Raw genomic sequence first — 19,376 nt, forward strand, 5'->3', positions numbered from 1 at the left:
TGGAAGATTGAGACTCATATATTATATTTACATTTCCCTCTATAAATGGCATTTGTAGATTGACAAGTACCTTATCTATGAGGACTGCTGGGGGCATTGGGGGCCCCTCAGCCAGGTTTATGCCTGCCCATCACTACACACTAACAGTTTGCCAAGTGTAAAGAATAAAATGGTGACAATTAAGGAATGCCCCATGGATTGATTATATAAATAAAAGTAGGGAAGTCCAGTCTTTGAAACCCATTCAATTAATTTCCTTTTTGTTGTTGAAATATACTGATCAAGCTGTCCATATGAGAATACTGACAGTGTTAAATCATCATATTACTGAGCTAAAGGTGGGGCCAAGCACATCTCTGTATACACACCAATTACACCTGTTGCAGAACATGCATTTATCCTGTTGGCACTAAACCAATATATATGAATGAGAGGAAGGTGCCTGTGCCTGGCACCTGTCTTTTAAATAGAAATTCATGACCCTGTTCTATGAACTACCCAGTGAGGGGGGAAATTCCCACTGTGCCTGTTTTTTCAGTTTTTTGAGGAGTTATATGCAGATGAACCCATGAAGTATCAATCGTACCGGATCTCCCTGTACAGACGGATCATTGTATGTAAATCAGATGCCCTGTGTTTTCTGTTGTCCTGTTACCTATTTGTAGTTGAGAACTAACAGCGAATCAGATTGCCTGGCTGCCTGTCTCTGAAATAGGTTATGTGATGCAGCTGCCATATTTCCTTACCCCACTGCTTTTGTGGCACCCAGTCATGTCTTCCCCCTATGATTAGGCCTATGCCTGAGCACTTTTCCCTACTAATTCCGTCTGTACTAACAGAAGAGCTGCCACTGATGAATTTAAACCCAATGGCTTTCGCACTCCAAGCATTAATAGAAGCTGTTATCTGGCACAACACATAGCAGTTATGCACAGCTACCCCTTCTGAACTCAATGAGGGGATTAAATACTTTCTATGACAATTGTCCATTCAAGACTTGGCTACACTACAGTAGATGAAAAGGTCCACTGTAGATGTGTTCTCTGTAAAGTAATGGTCATCAAAGCCACTTCTTTGGTCCTAGAATCTTGATTTTAAAATTCAGTTGTGTAAGTGTATAAAGCATATGTGCAAAATACATTCCATGTAATATGCATTTCAGCAGGTAAGTAAAGAGGCCAACCACTCTCTGCACACCATTCTCATGGAAGCATAGGATAAAGGCCTGTGTTTCTGTTATAAGCCAGGAAAGTTTATATGGCCTTTCATTCAGTATTGGTTTTGCCATGGCCTTTCATTCAGTATTGGTTTTGCCACGGTTCTGATTTTTTTTTTAGGTATTAGAAGTCAAGTGAAGCTATAAATAAGTCATACAGGCGTACCTGTGGATCTCAGCCTGTTCTTTGCATTTCATTATGCTATATTGTCCTGCAATTTCATTTCCATCTTCCTCGCATATGGATCCAGGCAAAAACACTACAAACACATCTACATTACAACAAATTGCACTGACAAATCAGGCTCATAAAACATAACCCTATGATTTTGTTACATTTACCATAATCCCACTCCTGTTTTTATTTCATAGGCCGCAACTTCCTATTATTTTGATATAAACCTACAACCATGTTTTTTTAAAACAGCCAAATTTGTAAGGTGATATTTTATCCAGAAAACTCTGCATTACAGGAAAGACATCTCCCATACACACTATTTTAATTAAAAAAAACTTCAATTTCTTTTACAATTATTTCCTTTTTCTCTGTATTAATAAAAAGTACATTGTACTTGATCCTAAGATACAATTAATCCTTATTGGAGGTAAAATAATCCTATTGGGATGAATTAATGTTTAAATGATTTTTAGTAGACAGAAAGTATGAAGATCCAAATTATGGAAGGACCCCTTTTCTTCAAAAAAAAAAACCCCAGGACACAAGCATTCTGGATAACAGATCTCATATCTGTATACTGTATGTAACCAGTTATTTGTAGGTTTGCATTATACAGAATAAGAAAATACAAACCAAACTTCCTCCAATTGTTATAGATCCAGAGCCATAATCATTTTAGATAATTGAATTGCTTTACCTTGATATTTTTCTTTATATAATATCTTTGGGGAGAGTCTCTCCATAAAGTATTGTTTACACATTGGATATAAACATTTCACCTTACTGAATTTGGTGCCAACTTTGCTTTCACTGACAAAGTATAGACTTTAATCCACAACAGTTAATAGCCACATGGTGGCAATATTGCATAGCTTTCTAGCCATATCCTAAACTAACTCTGCTTTCTGCATGTTTCTTACCATCACCTTCATTTTGTGATTATATTGGCCTAGCATGTTGGGGGGGAAAACACCTATTTATGAAAAATTTGTTATTACCTGCAGGATCTGATGGAGCAACTTGAAAAGCAAGATAAGACTGTCCGCAAACTGAAAAAGCAGTTGAAAGTCTTTGCCAAGAAAATTGGAGAGCTGGAAGGTAATTAAAGCTGTCTTAATCTGTTATTGTAAAACTAGTGGTCTCAGATGAAATGGAAATAATAACCGTAAACTGTGACCGTGAGAATAAAGCATACTACTTCCTTTTTATTTGTGTAAACTGAACTTTTTTATTAGACTTCACAGACATTTATTGGGGCAGTGTAACATGTTTATTGCCAGTGTTTGTGTCACCTAAAATTGAAGGTAAGGTAAAAGGATTAGCTTATTGTTTATCCAGAAAATCCCTTCCTTATATTTATTATTATTCATATATGCCAGCATATATGAAAGTGCTTTTAAGAGATTATACATCATTCACGGCAATCCCTGTCCCAGTGGAGCTCACAAAATAAGCTCCATGACACACACTCCTGTCTGTCTCTTTCTCTCTATCTTACTTGTACTAGTTCTCCAGTGCTGGAAGTACTAACCATTGCTTCTATATTTATGCATTTATGGATGAGTGGGGGCTGCCACAATAACTGTAAGCTAAATCCTCTTTACCTTGTGTAGTCGGTATTCAAATTTAATTTCTCTGTTTGATGTATACACCCTTCTTTTGTACAGTGGTACAGAAGATGTTTGATTCATTCATTATAATAATATTGCTTGGTTCAGTGCATATAAACTTGAAAATAGAACAACGGACATAAATGAAAAGACCCCCCCCCCCCCCCCATATAGTGGTATAGAACAATAGTGTAAAAATCATGAATGATTCATGCTTGTATATAGTTATATATAATATATTTATTAACCAAATATGCATTGCAAACCACTAAAATCATGCCATAATCCATAAAATCACAGCAACATGAATAGGAAGGGCCCCTCCAATATAATGGATTACATAATCCAATTTTACCAAATCATATATAAACATGTATTTGACAGTATTGTACAAATACATCCTCTCACTTTAAGTGTGTATAAGTCGTCTCTAATACTCTTGCTAAGTAATGGTCTCCCCAACGCACATGGTCACATTAAACACACACCTAAGACTTATGGGAAATTATGTTTTGGTCCACAGATTGGATTTATACACACTTAAAGTGAGAGACTATTTGTACAAACATAATCCCATCATGGTGCCAGGCTTCTTACAAACTAACACATGGTTATGTATGACTTAGTAAGTTTGGGATATTTCATTGATTATTTTGGAGGGACCCTTCCTATTTATGTTGCTGCGATTTTATGGGTTAGGCCGGGCATAATCTGTGGTGCATATTTGGTTTAGAAATGTTTACATTTTTAACTATATAGGAGCAATAATCATTCATGATTCTTATATTACATTGTTATAACTGCATGCCACTATATGGGGGTATTAATGTTGGTTGTTGTTTCAATTTTACTTTTAGACACCCTGTATTTGTGAGATTTACAATTCCTTATGCTTAGGTTAAGAAGCTTCTAAATGATGTGTGAAAACCAACCACTATATAATTTTTTGTTGTCAGGTATAGTGCAAATGGTCTTTGCAAATTAACAAGCATATTTCATGGAAATATGAAACTTTCTAAATATTGTCATAAATAATTTTTCATTTTCTAAATAGATCCCCTTTAAGTCATCCCCAGCCTCAGAGGGGACTGTATAAACTGAGTGCTATGATGTAAAGTTTTAAGGCATTGATTCCGGATTAGCAGTTGCTTGGGTTACATCTAGATGCAGTGTCTATGCATATAAAATGTTAGTGGAGGGAAACAAGAACAATATTACTGGTGTTTCATTAATTGTTATTTTTATTTATTGCAGTTGGTCAAATGGAAAATGTTTCTCCTGGTCAGATAGTGGATGAACCCATTCGTCCTGTTAATATTCCGCGCAAAGAGAAGGACTTCCAAGGAATGCTGGAATATAAGAAAGAGGACGAACTAAAGCTTGTCAAAAACCTCATTTTAGGTGGGTATAGATGTACAGTATAATAGAAAGGTATAGATGTACAGTATAATAGTCACCTGACTATAAGCTCAGCAGGTTACAATACTCACTTATTCTGTCTATGGTGCCACTGATTTAGGTGCATAAACATGATGAGTCACTGCATTACCCAACCCTAAGGTTATATAGAAATGAATTATATATTTTTATCCCAAACTGTTAAAGGGCTTTTTTTTTATCATGTAATGCATTTCAAAATATTTCTCAATACAAGAAGATACAGATCATAGTTTTATATGCACCTTAATACAAACAAAAAACCTACTTTGTCTCTGCAGAACTGAAGCCTCGTGGTGTCGCGGTCAACCTCATTCCAGGACTGCCAGCATATATCTTGTTCATGTGTTTGCGTCATGCTGATTACCTCAATGATGATCAGAAAGTTCGCTCCTTGCTTACATCAACTATTAATGGTATCAAGAAAATCTTAAAGGTGGGTTCAGTTTGATTGTAGCTGAGACAGCCGGTGTCTCGTGTGTGCCAATGGCCTAAAAATTTATAGTATTTAATTCTAAGGATGCACGCAATCCAGGGTTCAGTACGGATTTGGCCAAATCTCAGCATTTAGCATTTTATCAACACAATGCAGTTTATTAAAATGTGGCTTAAATATAATTAAAAGTTAGGCTTAGGTTCATTATTCAGCAAAATCATTTGTGGAGGATTCAGTGTTAACTAATCATGGATTCAGTACCTTCCTATTTCATTCATACATGGGAAAAACGCAGATGTTTGGAAAATGCTAGTAGGAAGTATGTATGTTTGTATATTTTTTTAGCGCTATGTATGTAGCACTATGTGTATGTTAAAGGATATTTTAAATGCCAGCATTTGACAAAAGATATAAGCAGTGAAGTTTTTATACCTTTTAAATCAAATTTTCTAAAAATACATTATTAAGGTAATTATTGAGAAAAAAGGGGGAGTAGGCCTGGGTGCAATTGCACTGCATAGCAGCCAATCAGATGAATAATTACAAGAGAAAGTTACAAAGAGAAAGTTAATTAACCTGTTAGTTGCTGTGTGTCACCCACAGCCTAATTTTATCTTGAATGGAAACTTTGCATTCTCTCTGTCTCTCTCAAGGTCACCTGTACAGCATGATCATAATACAGTGTCACTTGGGCACCCTAGTACAACCCTATTTCCAAAAAAGTTGGGACACTGTGTAAAATGTAGATAACAAGAGAATGGGGTGATTTGCAAATCATTTAAACTCTTTTGCAGATAGTACAAAGACAACATATTAAATGTTAAAACTGAGTTATTGTTTCCTAAAAAATATCTGCCCGTATTAAACTTGAAGCCAAAAACACTATTACTAAGAGCAGATCTTAGAGAGGTCTCTTAGAAGTAAATATAGGGAGGGGTATCACACTCTGTGAGACACTGTGTGGGGGCTAATATTGCAACACTTTAAGAATAAAGTAAACGTAAACGTAAAATTGCAATGGGTTACTGCTCCTGGGCAAAGTTAATGCCTTTAATTACATATATATATATATATATATATATACATATAAAATCAGAGAAATCTCTGGTACAAAGCTGAAAACCAATATTGGATGATCTTCAGGCTCTCAGTCCACACTTTATTAAAAACATGATTCTGTAATGGGAATCACTGCATAGACTCAGGAATAATTCTCAAAACTATTGTCTGCGAACACAGTTTGTGGCTGCAACAACAAATGCAAGTTAAAACTCCTACCTTGCAAAAAAATAAAAAAAAACATAAACATGATACAGAAACACTGCCACCTTCTCTGGGCCTAAGCTCATTTAATATGGACTGAGGTGATGTGGAAAAAAACTATTCTTTTCCCCTATCGGAGTGCGGGATCTATTAGGCCGCACCTCTGGTGGAGGAAACAATATAGAGGTGCCCTTTAGCAGGAGAAGGACCAACCATCTTGTTATTATCGCACAGGTAGTAAGCCAGCATCTGTGATGGCGTAGGGGTAATAGGTGGCTTGCACATTTGGGAAGGCACCAGTAATGCTGAAACATATATAAAAGTTTTGGAATGTTGTGAAAAAAAGAGGTGATGCAACTTGCTCCTCACCCAATGTTATTTGAATATGTTGCTGGCATCAAATTCCAAACGAGCATATATTTTTGAAAAAACAATACTAACATTTCTCAGTTTCAATATTTGGAATGTGTACTATTTGCAATTAAATATAGGTTTTCAATGATTTGTAAATCATCCCCTTTTCTTTTTATTTATATTTTACCCAGTGTCCCAGCTTTTCTGGAAATAGGGTTGTAGTTTAGCTTTCATTATGGCAGCAGTGTCGCAGAGATTTGTCCACAGTATAGGAACTCTCATTACAGGGTAGCATTAGAAGCTGAAAAGACTTGAATATGCAGTGGCTGAAAGCCAAGCTGACTCCTAGAGGAGCAAGTCTTCATGCATCATAGCTTCTTTCCACTGCTGAACAATAGATATTGTTAAAGAGTACACTTCTATGGAAGAAGCTCAGCTTTGCTACAGCTAGAATATATTTAACCCCTGCAGTGCTGACTTGATAAAGAGCCTTGAAACGTTGCTTTGTGCTTAATACTGCAATAAAAGTGTTATAATTCGGATGCTTGAAGTCCTTGAAATGCAGTGCCAGCTGATCCATCACACAATATCATATTGATGTAAGCAGTGTGCTAACTAATATGACATGTGAGGCATCATAGCTCACACTGTTGCTTTATTTGTACCTGTGTGTGGCGATTAGTATATAAAGGTCCCCATACACGGGCCGATTATAGCTGCCGATATCGGTCTGATATCCCTCGCCAAGCGAGCGGATCTTATAGTGTATGGGGACCTTTATATATGTAGTATATACGCAAAAGACATGCTTAATTGACAGAGAAGTGAAACTAGCCGTTCTTTTTATAAATCTATATAAATTAGACTTTTTGGATTCAACTTGAATCCAAAACGTCTATTTTATATAGATTTATAAAAAGAACGGCTAGTTTCACTTCTCTGTCAATTAAGCATGTCTTTAGGCAAGCCCTGCCTTTAACTTTTATCATTATCAATTTTCGCTCATAATAATATTACATTATTTTTTGTTTTTCTTTTCATAGAAAAGAGGAGATGATTTTGAAACGGTGTCCTTCTGGCTGTCCAATTCGTGTCGGTTCCTCCATTGCTTGAAGCAGTACAGTGGAGAAGAGGTATTATTAACTGTGTTGTGATGTGTGACTAGCAGTTATTGCCGCTGTCTTGTAGAGCCTTTGTTTGCTATTAAGCAAGATCAGTGTTACAAACAACCACAAGGGAGCACATTCTATCCTGTTTTGGGTTACAAACGTAGAAGAGAAGAGGAAACTCAATACTCCATCCTCCCCTCAACCACATTTTGTTTCTTTAAAAAACAATAACAATGCACTTATAATTGCCAAACTATATAGTCACCCCTTTACTGTGCCTTTTCAACCATCTCCCATCCTTCTCCTCAGTGCTTGTTTAGATATATCATAAGTCTATGTCAATGCAGTTACTTGAAACAAAAGCAGCAGATTTTTAATCTGTTTTTCAGGGATTTATGAAGCACAACACCACACGGCAGAATGAGCACTGTCTGACCAACTTTGACCTTGCGGAATACAGACAAGTCTTGAGTGATCTGGCTATTCAGATTTACCAGCAGTTGGTCAGAGTGTTGGAAAATATCTTGCAGCCAATGATTGGTAAGCAATTCACACAATATTGTAATTTCTATCCTGTCACCTCTCCTGGGGATTCAGACATTATACATTTTTGTTGGTCACTGCTTATGTAAGTGGACAATCATTTGTACATTTTGCGATGTAACTGAAACATTTTTAAAGCAAATTATATATTCTACCTAATATTGTCTTGATGGATCGTGCTTAATAAATGAGCACAATCACAGTTTTATGGCATCAAACGTGCACTGTCTACACATGGCCTGGCTTTTCTGTTGGCTAAACAGTAAAAAACAGAAATGGCTGGGTCAAGTGATGGAAAAATCTACAGTTTTATGTTTAAGATGTTAGTAAACCCTTCAATACAGTTATATTATATTTATATCTTAATGTTTTCATTCGCTAAATAAAGAGAGGAAATTATGGTTTATTGTAATTATTATTTCAGCGTGTTTTTGCAGTATTGTTGTTGAGCATACAAAAATACTACAAAAACAGTGAGCCCATTCTTCTTAAAGGGATACGGTCATGATTTTTATGGTATACTTTTTGTTTCTAAATTACACTGTTTACATAGCAAACAATTCACTCTCCAACATTTAAAATAAAAATTTATTCTTATACAGGTATGGGACCCGTTATCCAGAATGCTCAGGACCAAGGGTATTTCGGATAAGGGGTCTTTCTGTAATTTGGATCGCCATACCTTAAGTCTACTAAAAAATCAATAAAACATTATTTAAACCCTATAGGATTATTTTGCATCCAATGAGGATTATTTATATCTTAGGTGGGATCAGTTACAAGGTACTGTTTTATTATTACAGAGAAAAAGGAAATCAGTTTTAAAATTCTAAATTATTTGATTATAATGGAGTCTATGGGAGACAGGCTTTCCATAATTTGGAGCTTTCTGGATAATGGGTTTCTGGATAAGGGATCCCATACCTGTACCAACACATGTATTTTTTTAGCTGTAATATTGGTGTGTAGGCAGCCATCTCCGTGCTTTGTGTCTGTTTCTGAGCTTTCAGAAAGAGCCAGCGCTACATATTAGAACTGCTTTCAGGTAACCTGTTGTTTCTACTCCCATGTAACTGGAGGAGTCCCAAGTCGGACTTAGATTTCTTGCTATCGAGTTCTATTCTGATATCTACTGGGAGCTGCTATCTAGCTACCTTCCCATTGTTCTGCTAATTGACTGCTGGGGGGAAAGGGAGGGGGGTGATATCACTCCAACTTGCATCTAAGCAGCAAAGTGTGACTGAAGTTTATCAGAGCACAGGTCACGGCAGTGGCACCCTGAGATATGAAAATATGGCTAGCCCCATGTGAAATTTCAAAATTAAATATAAAAAAATCTGTTTGTGTTTTTAAAAAACGTATTTAAATGCAGGATTCTACTGTAGAAGCTCTACTAACTGTTTACTCAGTAGTAAAAAAAAAAAGTCCAGCTCACCCAAATTCATGACTTCTCCAATTACATGGGAGCAGGATAAACAATAGGTTAACTGAAATTCTAATGTGTAGCACTGGCTCTTACAGAAAGCTCTGGATCAGGCACAATGCACTGTGATGGCTGCCTACACCCCAATATTACAGCTAAAATTAATAAATTTTTTGGTTCAAGAATAGAATTTTAAAATTATTTGCAATGTACAAAGTGTAATTAGTAATAAAAAATATACCATAAAAATCATGACAGAATGGGTGCCTATATGCAGAAAACACCACAGCAAATACATAGAAACAAGGAAACAACGGCCAATCCTTCAAACAGGCAGTGTGAGATACTTGAAAATGGAGACTTTTTATTACATAAAGTTCAAAGTCATTAGCCTAGGAGAAGAATCACCTTTTGAAAGCCCTAAGCACTGCAGCTAGTATATGTGATACACTCTAGTTATTCTTTACATTATATAGCTAGAGCAGGCTCTTCAGACACAGAAGAGGCTGCATTTGTGACCCATGCCATTATTATCTATGTGTGCCCCTGCATGACTATTGCCATAAATAAGTTACCTGTAGTGCCAGTAGTAGAAGCATCACCTCTGTGCTTTAGCTGATTGCTTCTCAATGAAGGCTAGCATGTATTGCTAGATGTTTTAGTAAGTTGCTGCAAAATTGATCAAACAAGTAGCCTTTGGTTGGCAGCAGTATGTTGGAGTTGTAGCTGCATGGACCCAGGATGGATCTCCATGAAATAAATACAAAGAATAACTTGCAGTTCTTGCTATAAACATAATATGGAACAATATCACATTTTGCTATTCTGTTTTTAAGGTTCACCCTCTGTGGGTGTAAAAAATGTCTTCAATGTCTTAAAACTGTCCCTTTGCATTGTGCATTTAAATTTTCTGTTCTGCTTCAGTTTCAGGAATGCTGGAGCACGAGACTATTCAGGGTGTCTCAGGGGTCAAGCCTACCGGTCTTAGGAAGAGAACTTCCAGCATAGCAGATGAAGGGACGTACACATTAGACTCCATTGTGAGGCAGCTTAATACCTTCCATTCCATAATGTGTCAGCATGGGATGGATCCTGAACTCATCAAGCAGGTGGTCAAGCAAATGTTCTACATCATCGGTGCTGTCACACTCAACAACTTGCTCTTGCGAAAGGACATGTGCTCTTGGAGCAAAGGCATGCAGATAAGGTGAGAGGATTATAACTGCTTTTCCCTCTGTAGGAAAGTTAGATTTTATTTCATCTGTAAGCACTCCCCACAAAATATTCCCAAACTTAATATTAAATATTTTATAATGTTGTCTGCTTTGTGCTTCTGGTAACTGTGAACTTGACAAGTGTTTAATTGACAAACATTAAGGGTTATTATACTAAAAAATATTTAGCTTACTTTGTATTTTAGTTGAGTATATGTAACTAATGAGCTCCTGGGTTTTCAGCAGTAATCAGTGAGCTAATGCATGCCAAAGGCTCAGGAAAGAGCTGCTTGACTCTCTAACACTTGGGTTACCCTGACGTTCTCCATAATTATTTACTGTCCCAAGGTACAACGTGAGCCAGTTGGAAGAATGGCTGCGTGACAAGAACCTGATGAATAGCAGCGCTAAAGAAACCCTGGAGCCATTAATTCAGGCTGCTCAGTTACTGCAGGTGAAAAAGAAAACAGACGAAGATGCAGAAGCCATCTGCTCCATGTGCAATGCTCTGACTACTGCCCAGGTAACTCAATATGCTGCTCAATATGCTGCATAGTCATATCTCATGATTTGTTTTGTTTGAGCTTTACTTTGTGTTGTCTGTGCCCTCCACGGTGATATTTGTTGCATGCAAAGGGGACTGAACTAGTAGAAGATTGGGGCCTAGTACTACCCTGCCAGGGGCGTAACTAAAGAAGAATCAGGACCTGGGGGGGCCCAAGAGTGTAGAGGGCCCAGTGAGGCCCTAATTACTGAGTAAGTTCAGTATATTGTAGTAGAAAAAGTCAACTCTCCAAAATTTTGGGGCCCTAAATGAACTTTGCTGTGGGGCCCAGTAACATTTAGTTACTCCACTGTATCCTGCTGTTTCTAAATTAACTCTCCAGGGTGGCATGATAGTCAGGACTGATCAAAAAAGTTGTACTATTTAAAGGGGAAATGTATCTTTAGTATGTCCTCTTGTATCTACTTTGTTGACAGATTTTTAGCAATTGTTCAGTTAGTTTTTGTTTTTAATAGTTTTTGTTGTTATTGCTCTTTTTTACTGCTTAACCTTTAACAGAGGCCATTTCTTCTTCATGTTCCATTCTGACTTCTATAACTGGTTGCTAGGGGAATCTGGACCCCAGCAAACCCAGATAGGCATTAACATTGCATACTAGAGAGCAAAAGAACAAAAGCTTGAATAATTGAAACCCACCAGAAGATCAAAAATTAAAACGAAGATAAAAATGCTAAGCAACTTTCAATATAAATTGGAGCTTTAGTAAAGCTATCTGATATTGGAGGTGTGAAATAAAAAAGCAAAGCTCCTCCATGTATAACACATCCCTTTCTCTGACAGATTGTCAAGGTGTTGAACCTGTACACTCCAGTAAATGAGTTTGAAGAGCGGGTGTTGGTATCATTTATACGGAATATACAGGTATGTACAGATTATAATATTCATACTTTAGAATGAATGTGGCCTGTTTGTTAATTATGTTATTGTTTGTCTCGTGTTGGTGCTATATAATAAATCTTGAGATCATTCAAAGATATAGGCAGGTAAATGGTATTATGCAAGCTAATATGCTTGGTTTACAGGCCCTCTACTCTGGTATATCCCATACTGTAGGGCTGGACCAACTATTGGGCCCAGCAGCAGTGGCAGAGGGATACAGAATACCTACAGTATTAACTCTCTTACATTCTTCTGGAAGTTAAGCCTAAGCCTATGGGTCCTGTTACCCATGGCATTTCCTCCACCACTGGAATAAGGCTTAATGGCAACATTAATGCTTTCCTGATCTGTAAGAAAGGCTTTGGAGGTCGGAAATTTAACAGGGGCTTGAAGTGAAAAAGTGTGAAAACATCAGCTCTGTACTATGAAATTTGTATAGTGTAAACTCATTATTTTTCTGCAGTAATACAGTTATGGACTTGTTTGACATACTATGCCAGAAAACATGAATGTTTAAGCTAATAAAGTTATATTTTAGGTTACTGACTTATTTCCCAGCGTCATAACAACGGCTTAGTTAGTAGCTACTGTGAACCCATGGTACAGATGATCCTTTAGTGATCCTAGTTATAGTATATTGGTATATGTATGAAACAGATCATCTGCTCCAAGGTTCAAGAGATGCTGATTTATCATTTTTTTAATTCTTTTTTCAGATGCGTTTAAGGGATAGGAAGGACTCCCCTCAGCTGCTAATGGATGCTAAGCATATCTTCCCTGTCACCTTCCCATTCAACCCTTCGTCGCTTGCCCTAGAAACAATTCAGATTCCTGGCAGTCTTGGCCTTGCCTTCCTCACACGTGTTTAATATATATATATATATATATATATATACACATATATGCACTGCCTGCGATTGAAGTACCATCCATCTGAACGCCATGTGGATGCTGTATATTTGCAACTTCTGATGGTGGAGAGACTTAAGAAAATATGGCACCTTGCATCATTCATTATAATTGTCTATACACTTACAGAGTCATGGTTTTAAATAGTCTTTATCCTCAAAGTCCCTTTTTTGGATTATCAGTACTTTTTGTTATTTAAGGTCTATTAGACATTCCTTTGCTGGCAGGGCCCTAAACAATAATACTGGCTCACAGTTTCTGCATTGGACCATAAAAGTAAGGAGGGAGGTATTTTTTTTTCTTTTTTAAGTTTTTGTAGAGTATTTAGCCCACCTTCAGTGGATCAGTATGGGCTCAGGTGTGCATTATGCACACAGTCACCAATAGTCAAACCACATCACTATTTATGTCTGTTGGATAACTATAAAAAGACAAGTATTAAGGACAGCTGTGTAATGTAGATGTTCATTTGTTAGCACTGTGGTTTATTCTCCATATTAAATTGCTGCTGTGTAATGTGTTCTATTCTTGTGAATATATCTGTGTTAGGCACTACAGGCATAGTCATCTCTATTACCCTGCTATGTTTACAGTCCCATGTCATCTGTTTTTTTTAGTGTAAGTCATATATATATATACTACAGAATATTTTTCCTTTAAGATAAAAGAGGCACTTTAAGCACATACATCTCAGTGATAAACAAACCTCTTAAGAGTAAAATAAAGAGAGCCTTAAAGAACAAATATCTGGAGATTTATTTTTGGAGGCCTTTGCTCTTGTTTTTTTTTTTTTCATTCTTGGATATTTTCTTTGAATACAGTATTTTGCGCTGATGGTTTTAATGATGTTTCTTGTGTTTCCAGTGTAGCACTGATATTACTTGTTTATGATGTTTAGCCACAGAATGTTTGGGTTTTTTTTAATAAGGTTATATTTATTCATGGATATTATGTTTTGGGAGGATAAAAAAGTATAATAATATTAAAGATATGTGCATAGTATTTGTAGCACTTTGGACAATACAACTTGTGATTATATAAATCTGGGCTGTCCAGTTGGTGTCTCTACAGCTATTGGACTACAACTTGCAGAATCCTGCTGGGAAGTTTTAGTTTAAAAGCTAAATATGATATAGGCACTGTTAGTATCCCTCCTTAGTATACCAGATGCTATTCTTTCCACTGTTGCTGCCTATGCAGTCCAGAGAAATGGTTGTGTTTTCTCCCTCTTTCCTTGCAGCTAGCGTTCTGCAGTGGTTCCAGATAAACTGGTACCCAGGGCAGTTTACTTCGCCCAACATTTGCTTTTTAGGCACGAGGGATTATAAATTGCAGAACTGCTAGGAGTCTCTGATACCAGCCTGGCAAAGACAGAACATTGGATTTCCAAATGAAGCAAGGGGAGAATTAATTATATATGCAGGCCACAGGCAGTTGATCAGGTGACAGAACTGCATTGTTCATTAGGTATCTGCTGCAAAACTGCAATTCCCAGTAGCCTCAACACCACTGGGGGTTGCTGGAAGCTGTAGTTCTAGCGACGGTTGGAGCATCAAAGGTTGCTCAACGTTTAATTTTTTTCCTGTTTTTGTTCCAAGAGTATATATGATCTTGCTATACTGTATATTACATTTAGAAAGGGAGATGGAATCACTCCATTTCAAGTAGGCTGTCCATTGTAATAACAGCCTGACGTTGTTGACTCTATATAATCAGAATTATGTTTATAACACAAAATGTCCCAGTCCATCCCTGCAATCTAGTGCATTAATGTGTAATGAGTAACCTGTGACAATCTACTATTTTAGCATGTTAGCTGCTAAATAATTTTATAGTTAGTGTGGTTAGTTGGTACATTAATCCTTTCCTATCCTATCAGATACGTACATGAAATATAGCTGAATTGTAATGTATAGCTTAATCTCACGCCACCATGCTTTGTGACATTGACAATCCTCTGTATCTAAACAAACAAGTGCATGACCAAAGCCTCCAAGTTAGATGCAGCAAAAAAGTACTTTAAAATAGCTTTACAGATAGATAGTCTAGCTCATCTAAAGCATTTGCATGAATGAATAATTTAGTAGAGCTGCTATACGACACTCTGATTATTAAAGGCTGGTGGCAAATTGCAGGAAGGTTTTACTTTATGCATTATTAAAGGGGAAGTTCACCTTTGCATACAATTTTAGTATGTGTTTAGATGAACCTATTCTTACCAATCTCTGATTACTAGGTTTAGCATCCTAGCATAAAATGCAGAGGTCACTTAAAACAGCATTCCTTATCATTGCCTTTGATTCTTTTTTTCTCACTTTGTACACTGTCTTGCCATCTGAATTTTTTCCATTGGCCTGAATGGGTTACTCCAGAAAATACACAGCTTGATACGACTAGTTCTTTTAAATTTAGGTGCAGGGTGTAAAATAACACATAAAGAGAAATATACAGGTTACATATAGACCAGTATCTGTAATGTTTATGAAAGCAAGCTTCATAAATTATTTTCTCCCTTAAATTAGCCTTTTTCATAGTAATAGAAGCAGTTCATACAATCAGCAAGCAAAAATGGGTCAAGACCTATACTGGTGCATGATTCATATGACAAATCTCCTCATATCTGATTGTAATTATTGTTGTTTTTGTTAAACAATAAAAAGAAGTTACAAAAAAAAAAAAAAAAAAGAAACAATACCTGAAACGAAAGCCGCTAAACCTGTTATCTTGGTTCCTGGGTAGTGTCACTAAGTACGGTGTTACTGATAAACCAGTAATGCCCATGAAGTATCATTAGTGAGCCAAGTTGTAATTGCACTTGGTAGGAGGGGTTTCAGAAAAGCTGCAAAACAGAATATTGAGTTTTCTCATTTTCTGTGATACGTGTCAACCTTTCCCAGTTAATACATTCCAAGAATTGCTTGACGGTTGTCCCAAATAAAGGCAGAGCTGGTGTTGCCGACCGTCCATTAAGAATAATGCTTGATTCCAAATAAATAGCAACTACAAGGAAAACAGATGATAATACTGTATAATGATTGTGATAGTGGTTGTGGGAAGTCTGTAAACTGAGACAGTTTTATTCCAAATTCAACGGCAGCTTTCCATGTATATTCTTGCAAACTCAGAGGGTTCTCAAAGCCTGGTTAAAAAAAAAAAAAAAAAAAAATCTAATCTTGAGGTATCCATGCTCCCTTATTTATGTGATTCTGCAGCCAAATGGCCTTGTGTGGGTATAGTATGTGATGTATTATGTCTGTGTAGGATCCATAAGCCATTTAAACTGATCATCATTTTCAAAATGAAATATTAATGTAGAGACCAATCTGTTTTGTTTATATAAATCAACTGGTGAAGGATCCACACTCTCAGGAGTGTTGCTCAATAAAAAGTCTACTTTTTGCACTCAAGTCCTGAGAGTGCGGATCCTTTGCCAGTTGATGTTCGTGTTATTTGCTTTATGGACTGCACCCAGGCACCCTCATCTACTATATTGTGAGTGCTGACTTGCTTTTGCATATTACTTAGGGACCTGCAAAAGGGGAAGAAACTTGGTAGCAATAGAAATTGTGTCTGTTAGGCTATGGACTCATTCAGTATTTGCAGCTATTACTCCAGCTGGGTAGCTGGGTCTTGTGCATGAATATATTTATATAACAACTGACATTGTTCTAGATTGAGAGCTACTAGTTAGATGGTATAAAATGCATACAAGTGATGCCTGCACCTGCACCAAGTTGATGAACTATCATTCCAAGCTGCACCATCTAAAAAAATAAGTTGCAGGACAAGCAGTCCAGCAACAAATTGTTTATTTTTGTAAATCATCCTATTATAACTACCATTACACAGCCACAGTCCTTTTTCAAAAGCTACAACCCTTACTGCCTGGGCACAACTTCATACTACTTCCTGCCATTAGTCTGCCATGAGAAATCATGGGGCCTCCTATACCACTGCCTTTGACCAGAACAGCTCCTTGCACCGGCAATTGCATTGCCCCCCCCATAAGAATGTTTATCAAAACTGGAAGGACACTGATTTCACAAGTCTACCCAAACTCCATGGATAGTTTTATATAATCATAAGCAATACCTCCTAATGGTATCCATTGTTCAATCCCACATAATGTTCCCACAATGGGTTGGGACTTCATTGGAATATGGCTGGAGTTGTGTTCCCACAAAGGGTTGGGACTATATCCAAATATGGCTGGAATTTGGCATGTCAGGGCATAACTGGATGTGTTCAGGGCAGACCTGGGTTGTGGTCCAAGTTGTCCCTTATATTTTAAATTGAATGTTGGGATGTCATAATCTATGTGAAGAATTTTCTTTACACAGAATCGCTTGAGAACTAATGTTCTGTTACAGCTTGTCCTGGCCATCATGAAACACAAAATGAAGTCATTGAAGTACTCTGAAACCCAAACAAACACAAATCTGTAGTAGCTGATGTGGTCCTATGTGCCTGTGTGCATCACTAATGCTTTAACAAGATATCACTACAAAATGGTTTAATAAAATATATAAAAGAAGTTATTGTTTTTTTTTATTCGCCCATCAGAAAGGTGGATTATTTCTATAAGTAGCATTATGTTTGCCACTTTGGAAACATGCAAATCGTATCATTGTTGCTATAAAGGTTTAAGGTAAAATTCTACAAATTACTATTCAGCTTTAATGCAGATATCCCAAAAGTATCCAGTGCTGCACAGTGAGTGCGGGATTCATAAAGTTAGAAATATTCAGGCCAGTAAGCAGTGTCAGTGCTAGCGAGTGGAGAGTGGGTTTGCGTTATTGTAAATGCTTACCACTGATCTCTTAGTGCCATGTATAGCTTTATTTGTACAGCATTTCTTCTAACTAGTAGTAGTCTGTAAAAGTACAGACAGGGACAAACATCTTTCTAGTTCCACATAACATATGGCAAAGAGATGATGCAGTACATATTAAGGCTTATATAATGATGCAGTACAATAGTGCAATTTTGAACACAATTTTGAAATCAACATTGTTTTTAGCCACAGTTGCAACACAAATCGGATGTAAGCAGTGTCAGGATATAGTTGTTTCTGGCTCTCACTGTGAATATAAAATTAGAGTAACATAGTAAGTAAGTTGGGTTGAAAAAAGGCATACGTCCATCACGTTTAACCATAATGCCTATATATAACCTGCCTAACTACTAGTTGATCCAGAGGAAGGCAAAAAACCCCATTTGAAGCCTCTCTAATTTGGAAAAAATTTCCTTCCTGACTCCAAGATGGTAATCGGACCAGTCCCTGGGGCAACTTGTACTAAGAGCTATCTCCCATAACCCTGTATTCCCTCACTTGTACTGAGAGCTATCTCCCATAACCCTGTATTCCCTCACTTGTACTGAGAGCTATCTCCCATACCCCTGTATTCCCTCACTTGTACTGAGAGCTATCTCCCATACCCCTGTATTCCCTCACTTGTACTGAGAGCTATCTCCCCTACCCCTGTATTCCCTCACTTGTACTGAGAGCTATCTCCCATACCCCTGTATTCCCTCACTTGTACTGAGAGCTATCTCCCATACCCCTGTATTCCCTCACTTGTACTGAGAGCTATCCCCCATACCCCTGTATTCCCTCACTTGTACTGAGAGCTATCCCCCCTACCCCTGTATTCCCTCACTTCTACTGAGAGCTATCCCCCCTACCCCTGTATTCCCTCACTTGTACTGAGAGCTATCTCCCATAACCCTGTATTCCCTCACTTGTACTGAGAGCTATCTCCCATAACCCTGTATTCCCTCACTTGCTAAGAACCTCCCTTCTTCTAAACGGAGTGGGTGCCCTCGTGTCCGTTGGAAGGACCTACTGGTAAATAAAACATTAGAAAGGTTATTATATGATCCCCTTATATATTTATACATAGTTATCATGTCACCTCTTAAGTGCCTCTTCTCCAGTGTAAACAGACCCAACTTGGCCAGTTTTTCTTCATAGCTGAGACTCCATACCCTTTACCAGCTTAGTTGCCCTTCTCTGGACCCTCTCTAACTCAATAATGTCCCGTTTGAGCACTGGAGACCAAAACTGAACAGCATATTCTAGAAGGGGCCTTACCAGCGCTCTGTAAAGGGGAAGAATAACACCCTCCTCCTGTGAATCTATACCCTTTTAATACAGCTCAAAACCTTGTTTGCCCTTGCAGCTGCTGCCTGGCATTGCTTGCTACAGCCAAGTTTATTATCTACAAGGACTCCAAGGTC

The 19,376-nt window shown here is 37.4% G+C and overlaps 1 protein-coding gene across 14 annotated transcripts in view; it reads left to right on the top strand.

The window, feature by feature from the left end:
• The window catches only part of myo5a (myosin VA), a 99,270-nt gene extending 81,603 nt beyond the window's left edge, over positions 1–17,667 (top strand). For 7 of the 14 annotated variants that reach the window (XM_031899180.1, XM_031899183.1, XM_031899181.1 and 4 more), the window contains 10 exons: positions 539–613; positions 2,399–2,492; positions 4,259–4,405; positions 4,723–4,877; positions 7,538–7,627; positions 7,993–8,143; positions 10,494–10,776; positions 11,132–11,306; positions 12,129–12,209; positions 12,944–17,667. In XM_031899180.1, coding sequence (XP_031755040.1) covers positions 539–613; positions 2,399–2,492; positions 4,259–4,405; positions 4,723–4,877; positions 7,538–7,627; positions 7,993–8,143; positions 10,494–10,776; positions 11,132–11,306; positions 12,129–12,209; positions 12,944–13,096 — 1,404 coding nt within the window. In that variant the 3' untranslated portion in view covers positions 13,097–17,667. The remainder of the gene's footprint in view (positions 1–538; positions 614–2,398; positions 2,493–4,258; positions 4,406–4,722; positions 4,878–7,537; positions 7,628–7,992; positions 8,144–10,493; positions 10,777–11,131; positions 11,307–12,128; positions 12,210–12,943) is intronic. The other 7 variants (XM_031899185.1, XM_031899190.1, XM_031899188.1 and 4 more) reach the window with 1 other exon arrangement.
• The last annotated feature ends 1,709 nt before the right edge of the window (positions 17,668–19,376 follow it).

This window comes from Xenopus tropicalis, chromosome 3 (genome assembly GCF_000004195.4).
Source record: "Xenopus tropicalis strain Nigerian chromosome 3, UCB_Xtro_10.0, whole genome shotgun sequence".
Taxonomy (NCBI): Eukaryota; Metazoa; Chordata; class Amphibia; order Anura; family Pipidae; genus Xenopus; species Xenopus tropicalis.